Below are 13,242 nucleotides of genomic sequence, written 5' to 3' on the forward strand. Positions count from 1 at the left end.
GATCAGAGTACAAAGGTCTCATTTCTAGATATATAAGGAACTGATTTATTAGAATAAGAGCCATTTCACAATTGACAAATGGTCAATTAATCAATCAATAAGCACAGATACTGTGCTAAGCATTGAGGGATTCAAAAGGGGGCAAAAGACAGTCCCTGTCCTCAAGGAGTTCGCAATGTAATGAGGGAAACAAAAACAAACCATACAATCTGTATTCAGAATAAATAGAAAATTAATGGAGGGAAGGCACTAGAATTAAGAGGGATTGGGAACAGCTTTCTGTAAAGGACAGAATTTTAGCTGGGAATTAAAGTAAGCCAGGAGTAAGGGAAGTGTGATGATTGGGGTAGATTAGACTCTGTTACACACTACAACTTTTAAAATCTTTTGCAGTAGATTAGCTGGAAATAGTGACTTCATAATATAAAATGCTTGGAATAAACAGCCCTTGCATAAAATAGAATGCTAAATCATTGAAATTATCTTAACTATTTTTATTATTTCTTTAATTAGATGTAATTGCTTCATACTTGATAACTTCATATGGAGTTTTAGTTGTGATCAGTATATACTGCCAATGGTGATGAGAAGAATGATATTCTGTGTAAGGCAATTTAGAAATGCATTCAGCTAAATTGCGGCCACCTGATTGGTAATGGGTTTTGTTTCAAGCTTCAAATACATGATATCATTCATGGTATTGTTATTTTTCTAAATTTTCCTACATAGTGTAAGTTGGTAAACTATTGTTCCAGTTATGTTGTTAGAAAAGCAATTTATCTTATAATCTGGATGTTGTTAGATTAGGTTAGTTTGGGTGAGTGTATCAACAATCTGGCTAGCAGCTGTTGTGGGGGTGAAAGACCAACGCAAGCCCAACAACAAGAACGCTGCCAAAGTCCAGTTTCTTTTGATCTCCTTTACTAAGGAAAGCAATGTTAAGGGGTTGACAATCTCACTTTAATCCAGCATACAAATACCATTCACTTAGTTCAGGGGAAAAAGCCAGCACCCTGAACTTCAGAGCAAATACAAACAAATTACAAACATTGACAGACCAAATACAATTCGTAGTTACCAACATCTAAGTTCAGCCTGAGAGCTCATAACAAGAGCTGGCCCAGAGTCACACGAGCCACCATGGCTGTGGGTAAGAGCTCTGAAAAAGAGAAAGCCAACCCCTGGTTTTATATCTTTTTCACAGTCAAGGGTGAGTCACACAGGCGACTCACCCACATGACCTGAAATTGTCACAAAGAGGCAACTTAAACCCACGTGGTCTAAAAGCCTCTGATGTCCCAAACATGTCACTCAAACCCATGTAAAATAGGCCCTCCCCTGAGGCAAGGAGGTCACCAAGGACTCCCAATCTAATCAAGGAAACAAAGGCCAAACTCTTCAAGGGCACTTGGTTAAACTGAGTGCTAAGAGTCCATTTGGATTGCCAACACAGTGAGAAAGCTGTTAGGTGGGTTTATCAGCACTACTATTATATAATATATACATATATATATAATATAACATATAATAGTCTGAAATACTGTAATTAAGAACTTAAGCTTCCAGTTTTGCCTATATTATAAAAGTTTCATCTAAAATTATTTGGCTATCACTTTTGAAAATTATGAGATTGTTAACTAAGTCATTTGGAGTTATTGTTATGACGTCCACTTGTGAGGTTTTTTATATATTTTGAACCAACTTGGTCTTAAACTCCACTCTTAAAGATTCATTTTGCTTTAAGGAGTGAATACTAAATACGTATACACATACATACATACGCATATACACACATATTTACGCATATATATATGTTAATTTGGAGGTTTACAGCAATTGGCCAGTGTTGTTTTTCTAGCGGTTTAAGTGAACTATTACATATTCACTATCTGCAGTTTTCTAAAATATAATCATTTTCTTGATGACTAGTGATATATTTATATTAAGTTGAATTTGTAGTCTAGGAAAAGGAAAAGGAAGAAAATGATATTGAGTACATTTTTAAAGGCCTGGTAAACTTTATTATTATGATAAGGCTAATTTAATTGGTTATATTTCTCGGCTTAGAAAAACAATCTCCTTCCCACTGCAAATACCTTTTGACTAGAGATGGGGTGGTACTTAGGAATTTGTGATGATTAGGAATTTATTTTGTTTATGATACTTTGGGGAGTGATTTATTTATATATTATATAATATTATATTATGTTATAAAATATATTTATTAAGAACATTTTAAACCAACTTAGTTTTGATAAATTCCCATTTTAAAGATTCATTTTTTCTGTAAGGTTGAATAAGAGAAAGATATCTGTGAGTTTAGAGGTTTCCAACTAATTTACTTCATGAAAATTTAGTGATTATCTTTTTAACATCAGGACAAATTTAAAGCTGTTTTTTGAGAAATACCTTTAGAAGAAATGTTTAAGTAAAAAAATCTCTTGTGTACATGTTTAAGTAAAGGTCTTTTGTGTAATCTATAGAAGGCCTGAAAAATTTCATTTATAAGCCAATTTATTGCACTAATTTGATATTATTGATAACAATTGTGTCCACTCCTACTGTGATTAGTGAGACTTTATTGTTTGAGGAGAAAGCTTTTCAGGACCCTCAGCATTCTTTCTGAGTCTCATGCTTAAGTTTGCTGTGTCCTTGGAATGCCCAGCAGTCAGCAGCTCAATACAAGCAACATCTGAGATCTAAGGCTAGTGAATATCTGTCCCTGAAAATAAGGTTGGGAGGTTACCTTGGGAAAACTAAAGCTGTACTCTTCTTAATTCATTTTCCCATTCAAGAACTCTGTCCACTTGGTTCCACATGCTAGGCTATTTATAGTGGTGTAGGCCTTGAGGACCAGTTTTCGTGCTGTTATAACCATGTCCCTGCTTATAACTCAAATTTCTATTATCAGGGTAAGCAAACAGTGGAAGTTTGTTATTGCAAAACTGAATCTATTAGTTATTACACTAATATTAAGCCATCTAGATTACTGTAACAAGCCATAGGTATGAAAGATCTTGCTACTTTGATCTGAAATTTTAGCCATTCTATGGCCTAAGCAAGGGTTAAATTAGTTCTTGAACTTGTCATATGTAGACGATTCAGTTCCTGAAGTATCTCATTCTTTCAGAATAATATGAGCATAATTAGACAAAGGTACAGAAGTTTGTGAAACAAAGATGTGAATCTATTACATCGTGAGGTTAAAGTCAGAAACATCTTTTGTTTTTGTTTTAAGGAATAGGATTTCAGTACAGTTAGTTATATTAGTGGAAAGCAATAACTTATGAGCTATCTTGTGTTACTTTAATGGGAAATATGATTTGACTTATGTTTGATATTTAATCTGGGATTAGAACCTGTGTGTAGTACATGTTCTGAAATAAGTGCAAACTACTTAAGGTTCACCTTAAAGATATTCCCTGAGAGTAGTAGTCTTATGTTTATGTCCATTTGAACATGGTTGATAACTGAATGTTTTACCCTAGACAACTTTTCATATAATTTGTTCTCTGCATACAATTTGGGATTATTATATTTATACATCCCATTCCACATCTTTTGTTGTTTGTTACCAAGCATGTTAAAGCAAAATCATTTGTCTAATGTTGAACTTAGGGGGGAAAAGCATCTATTTACCGTGAGTCCTAGTTATACGAAGATAAATTATGATTTTTCTGTGAAGAATCTTTTACTCTTACCAATGTGAGATTACAATCAATACTTGTTATCTATGATATGTGATCCTTGAGGGCTGAATCCACCTGAAGCTCTGATTACTGAACAATTTTTTTTTACTCTTCACTTTTTCCTTTTGCATCTTTTATCTGTAAGTTCTACTTACTAAAGGGGACTGCCTGCTTTGGTTTTATCAATGCGCTAATTAATTTCTCCTCTTCTTCCCCTCATTGTTACCCATCATAAGCCCCATGATTGAGAACACTTGAAGTATTCATCATGTCAGTTAGTGATTCATTGAGTAGACTTTGTCTCTCAATTGAATCAAATGAGATATGTGAGAAATGATTGTTCCCTCTTGTATTTAATAACTAATTATTGCATTAGGACCAAGGTTTTTCCCCTTTTCTACTTCCTCGTCCAGAAACCAACCAGTGTGGGAAATCGTAGGCAAAGATTTACCCAGGCCAAGATCTAATCGAACAGCAAAAGAAATTCTAAGTTTGGGCTAATGGTAACATTCCTGCTCATTGTGTTTGCTCAGACAGGTCTGGGGAAGTGTTGATAAATTGAGAAGTCTCTTTGATCAAGACGTAGAGGATTCAAGTCACAGACCCCAAGACCTGAATTATAATATAGCCCAATCTCTCACTATAATATTCATTTTCTCACTGTTAACCAATCAGTTGATTGCCACCCTTCAGAAACACCTACTCTTCAAAGGGCATATAAACTGTAAATCCACTGCCACGAGGGCTCTTTGGCCTAAGATACATGGCCAAATGACCATTCTTATATTAATAAACATGCTGGCCTCATTAGTAAAATGATTAAGATACCCAGAAATTACATCTCTCAAATTTTTAAACATCATATTATTTAACTATTGTATTTCCTTATCTGCTAATGAGTGATTTATATTTTTTATAAATATTTATCTACCTTACTTAGATTGTCAGTTTTACTAGCACATAATTGAGCAAAATAATTCCTAATCATTGATTTAATTTCATTTTGTTGGTAGTTCATTCACCTTTTCATTTTTGATACTATTAATTTGGTTTTCTTTCTTTCTTTTAGTCAAATTAACAAATAATTTGTCTATTTTATTGGATTTTTTTCATAAAATAAGTTGCTAGTTATATTTATTAGCTCAATGGCTGTCCTACTTTCAGTTTTATTTAATTCACTTTTACAATTTACTTTTAATCTATGCTTCCATAGGACTTCATGGAATATAAAAATTTTACTGCACCATGGTCTGAAAAGGATGCATTTAACATTTCTGCATTTGGCTTTGAGGTTTTTAATGCATTAATACATGGTCAACTTTTGTGAAGGGGCCATGTATAGCTGAGAAAAGGTATACTTTTTTCTATCCCCATTCAATTCCCTCCAGAGGTCAATCATATCTAAATTTTCTAAGATGCAATTCATCTCCTTGATTTCTTTCTTATTTCTTTTATGGTTAGATTTATCTGGCTCTGAGAAGAGAAATCTGAGTTTTCCCACCAACATAGTTTCATATCTATTTTCTCCTGTAATTCATTTAACTTTTCCTTTAAGAATTTGGATGTTATGTTATTTGGTGGAAATATATTTAGTACTGATATTACTTCATTTTTTATGGTTCCTTTTAGCAAGATGTAGTTTCCCTGCTTAGTCCTTTTAATTAAGTCTATTTTGCTTTTGCCTTGTCTGAGATCATGATTGCTAACCCTGTCCTTTAAACTTCAGCTGAAGCATAATAGATTCTGCTCCAGCCCCTTATTTTAACCCCGTATTTGTGTGTCTGTTTCAAGTGTGCTTTTTGTAAACAACATATTGTTGGATCCTGGTTTCTAATCAATTCTGCTATTTGCTTCTATTTTATGGGTGAGTTCATCCCATTTACATTCACAGTTATGATTACTAACTGCACAATTCCCTCTTTTCTATTTTCTTCTGTTATCTTTCTCTCTCTCTCCTTTTATCTTGTTCCTCCTCTAAAGTCTCTTTTGTTTCTGACCACTGCCTTCTTTTATTTACCCTCCCTTTTGTCACCTGACTCCCTTTCTCTTATCCCCTTCCCCTCCTACTTTCCTGTTAGGTAAGATAGATTTCTATTAGCAACTAAGTGTGTGCATGTGTGTGTGTGTGTGTGTGTGTGTGTGTGTGTGTATACATATATATGTACGTATACATATTTCCTCTTTGAACCAATTTAGATGTAAGATTCAAGCATTGACCCCTCCCCACCTATTTTCTCCTCCACTGTAAAGGCTCTTCCTTGCACATGTCTTTTATGTGAGATAATTTTTCCCATTCTTCTTCTCCCTTCCTCCCTCTCCTAGGGGATCCTTCTTTCCCAACTAACCATCTTTTTTACATTATCCCTACATAACTGACTCACTCCTGGACCCTCTTTCTATGTAGAATCCTTTTAACTGCCCTAATAAAGTTCTTAGAAGATACATGCATTATTTCCCATATAGAAAGGTGAACAGCTTAACCTTATTGAGTCCCTTATTCCAATTTTTAAGGAATTATTTTCTTCAGTGAGCCTTCACATCTTTTTTTTTCCATTTCATCAATTCTGTTTTTTAAGTAGTTATATTCATCTGTGAATTTCTGTACCTCTTTTTTCATTTGGCCAAATCTGTTTTCTAAGGTGTTGTTTTCTATACAGAACTGAGTCAAATTTATAAGAATATAAGTCATTCCCCACTTAATAAATGGTCAAAGACAGTTTTCAGATGAAAAAATCAAAGCTATATATAAACATATGAGAAAGTGCTCTAAATTACTTTTGATTAGAGTAATGTAAATTAAAACAACTCTGAGCTACTACCTCATACCTATCGGACTGGCTAAGATAACAAAAAAGGAAAATGATAAACGTTGGAGGGGATGTAGGAAAATTGGGACACTGGTGCACTGTTAATAGAGTTATAAACTGATCCAGTCATTCTGAGGAGCAATTTGGAACTATCTGCAAAGGGTAACCAAACTTGCACACCCTCTGAGAATCCAGCAATAGCACTTCTAGGTCTGTATCCCAAAAAGATCATAAAAAGAGGAAAAGGGCCTACATGTGCAAAAATATTCATAGCAGCCCTTTTCATGGTAGCAAAATATTGGAAACTGAGGTGATGCCTATCAGTTGGGGAATGGCTGAGCAAGCTATGGTATATGAATGTAATGGAATACTATTGTGCAATAAGAAATGATGAACAGGCAGATTTCAGAAGAACCTGGAAAGATTTCCATGAACTGATTCAAAGTCAAATGAGCAAAGCCAGGAAAACATTGTACACAGTATCAGCAACACTGTATGATGACCAACTATGAATGACTTAGCTCTTCTCAGCAACACAATGACCCAAGACAAAGTACTCACTAAAGAAAATGCTATCCATAGCCAGACAAAGAACTGATGGACTCTGAATGCAGATCAAAGCATATTTTTTCACTTACTTTATCCTATCTCTTTTTCATTTCTATCTGTTTCTTCTTTCACAACTCTGACTAAAATGGAAACATTTTTACATGATAGCACATGTATAAACTATATCAAACTGCCTACCATTTTCAGAAGAGGGGAGGGAAGAGAGGGAAGGAGAAAAATCTGGAACTCAAAATTTTGTAAAAATGAATGCTAAAAATTTTCTTCACATGTAACTGGGGACAAAATAAAATACTATTAAAAATAATAAGAGTATTTACCTCTCAACATTGTTGTGAAGATCATGTGAGATAATATTTATATAGCACTTATCATAGTGCCTGCAGGGCACACAGTAAGCACTATACAGTTAATTATTTTATTTTATTATTGGCTTTGTATGTGATAATTCCTGCAACAACCGGCCATTGTACTAAATGTGTATGGGAAAAAAATTTTTTTTTCAATCATATAAGGGGTATTGATGAGGTAAGCTCCAAATCAACTGATAAAGAATAGACTTTTGTCATAGCAATAGTCTTGGTGACTTGCTGAGAGGATACAAAGGTGTCCTCTATAACTCAGTAACTGAAACTGCATCCAACATCATGAGAACAGAAGAGCTATCTCCCTTATCTATGCAAGCTGCGAAATATTTCTAACTCCTTCCCCTTTCGGTTTTCTCGATCAATTTCTCTCCCTTCGACATGCAGATCAGAGCTCAATAAGGCAATGGAGGGGAAATTTGGAGACTTCTCTCCTGTTCTCCCACATCCCCAAATGAGAAGCAGAAAATTATGATTTGCAGGAGAAGCCTGAGATGAGCTGTATGTGTCTGCCCAAATGGCTGGAGGTTCCTGATTGCTTTTTGTCTTTCCGGTTCTTTTCTGAGCATGTTAGAAACCAGTTACTGAAAATACAATGGTCCTGGTTCTCTTCCTCTCATAAATGCTGGAAGAATGCTACTATTCTATGTGCAATATAATCTTATGAGTTATGGTATAGGTTTTGGGGGTTAGGGATAGGAATTGAGTTAAGAAACATCAGCTAAACAGAATAAAGCAAGTCAAAGCAGTAACTTGTAAAACAAACAGCAAAAAACAAGCTTACTTTAGTCCTTTAAAGTAACTTCTTAAATACATTTTAGTTGAAGCCTAGAATAAATTTTCAAGGGCTGAATTAATTGTACCAGAAGAGTTAAAATGGAAGTGATTATTGAAATGTGACTTTAACAAAATAGACTTATTACACAGGCATGACTCATCAGAATACAGTAATTAATAAGACAAAAAACTCATCATTATGACTGAAAGTTGTACCTGAGATTAAGGGGTCCTCCATTTACTTTAAAAAGTAATTAATGCTAAATAGTTTCTAGTTTTGCTCTTTATGAAAGGCTTTGAAAATAGAGGAATTGGATTTAAATTCTGACTGTGACATGGTGTGAACTTAGAGAATATTAATTAGTACCTCTGGGGCTGTTTCCTCACAGGCAAAATGAGGATCAGATGGCCCATAAAGCCTTTTCTAGCAAAATCTACAATCCTGATTCTCTGAATTTATTAACTTGATTATTGGCAAAACAAACCTGTTTAATGACTGCACAACACAAAAATCCTTAAAAAAAAAAAACAACCTAAAAATGGATAGGAAAATGAGCAGAATTTCTAATTTTAGGTCCCTCTCCAATCATATGTTTGGTTGATATGGGAGACAGCTAACCAGTGAGTTACTTTAAGGAGAATGTGGCTTGGTAAGAATTGTTGCTCTTTAAACTTTTCCACAACCCACAAAAAACAATTACCTGATGGTACCTCAAAGGAAAAACAACTACTTTTTTTCTAAAAATAAGATTACCAACCAAAACCAAGGAAATTTTTAGTTCTGTAACCACTTTTAGAAGCTAAAGAACTAAGAGTTAAATAAACTATACCACTAAACAGAAAACATCTAAAGAACCTTGTAGCAATTGTGCAGAACAACTGAAAATACAAGGACAATGCACTACTATGCAACTACAATGCACTTCATTTGTCACTTAGTTTTAACAATGTTATGTTTTGGAAGTCAAAAATTAGATAGCACTTTTTCATTTCGTGTATTATTGTACTTACCAAACAAACGCTGATGGAACAGGAATTTGCCAGCTATTAGTCCTATGAGAATTGCAAGTAGCCATAGAAGCACTTTCAAGAGCTTCCAGCCTCCTCCTCTAGGGTATTTATTGGTTACAAATGAAAAACAGTTTCCAACAACAATAACATTGGCCTCTGTTTGACTGTGAGAGACAGGATCCTCCGCAAATATTAAGAAGTTAAAGAAGATCACCAGATAAGCCACAATTAATCGAGACCATGGATGCTGGAAATAATACCGGAAGTCTTTACCCATCCTTCAGAATCTCAGTTTAGTAGTTTTCCTGTGTGAGGAAAGTACATATGGTTAGAAAAAAACAAAAGGTCATTTTACCTCAAATTATGTCAATTTGAATCTAATGTGGGGGTTGGACCAGATGACCTCCGAGGTTTCTTTCAACTTTTAATCTATGGTCTTACCATCAAGAGAACTCAATTTCCTCATCTAACACCTGACTTTCCTTCAACATGAGGGCAGAACTTGAGGTCAAGGATCAGCAGCAAATAATAAAACTGCTGATGCTCCTTGGTCATAAAGAGTGAACCCAGTTTTTACATGTCATAAACTAAAATTTAAAATACACCTGCATTACTCTTCATCCCTACTCTCTAAGATGTTCCTCTCTACATACCACTCTCCAGAGGCTTTGAGCCTCTTCTATGGAATTTGACTAATCCCAAAAAAGTCCCTATACTCAAGTCTTAAAATCAACTTTGTAATTCACAACATTAAAAAATTATCAAGACAAATTCAGCTGAGCAGTGAAGGATTACAAGTGTTAAACTATTGTACCCTGAGCAAAGCCATAGTTGCTCTGTCCTAGTTATAGTTTTGCCTACATGCAAGATTGTCTAGCATTTTAAATTATACACTAATAAAAAAAATTTTAAATATTATAAAATTCCTCTCAATGCATCCTCCTTTCTTGTTCCCTACGTTGTTGCCTACCCTTACTCCCAGTCCTACAGCCTGACTAGCTGCAGGCCTACATCCTTTGGTTAATGGCTATGGCCACTAGAGATGGATCTGGTTATTCTATCATTTACTTTTTGTTATATGAAAGACACAAAAGTTTTATTTAAATTGAATGGGACTATCCATGAAAATTTATGTAATGCTGTTGTTGCCTTCCAGCTTCAAGAAGTGATTATTCCAGCCACTAGCTTGAAATTGCATCATTTTAGTGCACTGCTGAAGCTGCTCCTTGTTGCATTTAAATAATCTTTTGTAATTACAAAGTGCTGTCAGTATATTATGTCACTTGATCTTCACAACCTGAGATAGATGTTACAAGTATTTTAACCATGAGGAAACTGATGACCAAAAAGCCTGATTTCTTTGGAGTAAAATAAGTGGCAAGGCTCAGACTCTAACCTAAGACTTCTGATTCTAGATCCTCTTTCCAGTATAGCACACTGACTCTCCATGACTATGGTTTAGTAATAGCATTATGACACTCTTGCAGCATCTCATTTATGACTTTGTGTTTTCACTTAGGTGGCATAGTGGGTAAAGTACTGGATTTGGAGTTGTCAAAACCAGAATTTAAATCCTACCTCAGATATATACTAGTTCTATGATTCTGGACAAGACCCTTAAACTCTCTGCCTCAATTTCCTCATTTGTAAAATGGAGCTAATGGTACCTACCTGACAGGATTGTTTTCAGGATCAAATGAGATAACAGATATGTGTAAAGTGCTTTGCAAGCCTTTAAACACTACATAAATGTTAGCTGCTATCATGTATAACTGTTACACGTCACCGATGACACAAGGAAAAGAAGCAGAAGTTTATATCTCAAATTTACTATCTGTATAAGTTGTGGTATCAGGTGAGCTAAAAATCATCTGGCCTTTGTGACATTATTCTCTGGTAAGGCATTACTCAATATGTGCCTAAATGGAATAAAACTTATCGATGGTGTCTATCTTCATAATTTATGTATAAGTTAACTTATGTTAATTTACAAAGGGCTTTGGTATTCCTATCTAAGTTGATTATTAACATATAATAATGTGCTAAGCCTTCAAAGCAATTTCATAAAAACATACAGGTGGAATCAAACAAGGGTAGAAAATGTGCTGAGAATAGCCTTGCACCTGTTTTATGTTAGTCAGGAAGATGTCACCCACCATGAGACCTCAGGAGCTGTATTTGTTGTTCTACTCACATGCAGGGAAGCCAAGTCAGAAAAGAGCTAATAAATCTGACAAAACCCCAAATAATCTGATTTTCAAAAAGAATTTGCAGATGTGCCAAAGTATAAATATTGACCTGCTTCCTTCATGTGTTAGTGATAGTCTTGTCTTTGGGAAAAAAATTTTATCATAGAACTAGTTCCAATGAGAAGAGTTTATGGTGATACTTTCACTTGCTACTACTTCTCAGGTTCAAAGAGAGCTATAATCATGCAGTCACAAAGTTGCCTACATATGGTCTTGTCTTCTGGTCTCTCCCTCCTCCCTTTTTCCCCCCAGTACAGTATCAAATTAAGCAATAACGTTAATATTTGTCTCCTTAAAATACATCAGTGATAACAATTCAGTGTTTATTGGCTAATAGAATATTCTACCTGTTAGAATTACAATAATCTCAACCATACTTTGTGTTCATTCTTGGTCAATGGGATAATTCTTGAGTTGCCACTATCAGTATCTCAGCTATATCCATAATGGTTTTTCACATATAGTCAGCAGGATGTCATACAATCGAAAGAGTCCTGGATGTGGAATCAGAGAACCTGAGTTTGCATAATGGCCCTGCCAAATACTGTCTGAAGGAACTTGGGCAAGTCACTTACCTTCTCTGAGCCTCAGTTTCCTCACATATAAAAGTGTATAATAGCCGTGGCACTCACTTCACCAGGTTGTGAGCATCAAATGAGATAATGTACATAAAGAACTTTGGAAGCTTAGAAGTGCAATACAAATATGAGTATTATTCAGTTCGAGTTCTTTGCTAGTATATTTTCCAGTTTTGTAGGTTTTAATAATAGCAAATAGAACACTGAGCCTGAAGTTGGGAAAACCCAAATTCAAATCCAGCCTCAGACATTTACTAGCTGGACAAGTCACCTAAGTTTCCTCATCTGTAAAATGAGCTGAAGAAGGAAATGGCAAACTACTTCAGTATCTATGTCAAGAAAACCCCAAATAGGGTCACAAAGAGTCAGATGTGCCTGAAACAACTGAACAACAACAACAAAATAAGCTGTTTGGTTGAACTAAAATTCCCTTTATCAGAATCATTAAGATCTGTTAATAAGTGAAAATGTGCTAGGACTGCACTTGTATACTTCCCATTTCTTAGCAGGAAAGCAATATTTCACTTCAGAATTAGAGCTGGAAGGAAGAGACCTTAAAAACTACCTGATCAAACCCTTTCATGCTATAGATTTACCCAAGTTCACACAAGTAATAAGGAGCAGAATCAGAATTTGAACCCTTTGTTGTCCAAATCCCATGCTCTTCACACATACATAATGCTCTTTCTGAAAACCATTTTGTGGCATTTAAGGTTTTTTTTTTAAGGATTACTGAGATAATGTACATAAAACTTTTTTAACTATAAAGAACTAAACACAAAATATGTAGCATTAGAGACTGGACCTGTGATTTCATTTATTCCCAGGTGAGAAAACTCATTTTTACTAACGCAGTTTTCTCTGCAACTTAAGTCTTAGAGAGTTCCCTAGAGTATTGAAATAACTAAGTGATTTGCCCGGAGTCACAGAAGCAATATATATTATAGGCAAGGACTTGAACCCAAATTTTCCAGGCTTGGAAGCTAGCTCCCTATCTACTATGCCATGTTGCTTCTCATATAGCATTACATGTCATTATTATAAGAAGGGCAAAAAGGACCATAATTCATTAGTTTGCTAATGTTGTCTTTAGTCTTGATAGAGCATAACTAAACATAATCAAAAACATTTTCTAAGAACATTCTGTGTGCACAATTCTATTCTAGAATGTAAAAGATATCACTCCAACTTTTCTGATT

General features: G+C 34.8%; 1 protein-coding gene across 3 annotated transcripts in view; it reads right to left on the reverse strand.

Annotated features, from left to right (window-relative positions):
- Positions 1 to 13,242, reverse strand: part of TMEM117 (transmembrane protein 117) — a 218,274-nt gene that overhangs the window by 201,181 nt on the left and 3,851 nt on the right. For all 3 annotated transcript variants that reach the window (XM_036761974.1, XM_036761976.1, XM_036761978.1), the window contains exon 2: positions 9,217 to 9,521. In XM_036761974.1, coding sequence (XP_036617869.1) covers positions 9,217 to 9,493 — 277 coding nt within the window. In that variant the 5' untranslated portion in view covers positions 9,494 to 9,521. The remainder of the gene's footprint in view (positions 1 to 9,216; positions 9,522 to 13,242) is intronic.

This window comes from Trichosurus vulpecula, chromosome 5 (genome assembly GCF_011100635.1).
Source record: "Trichosurus vulpecula isolate mTriVul1 chromosome 5, mTriVul1.pri, whole genome shotgun sequence".
NCBI lineage: Eukaryota > Metazoa > Chordata > Mammalia > Diprotodontia > Phalangeridae > Trichosurus > Trichosurus vulpecula.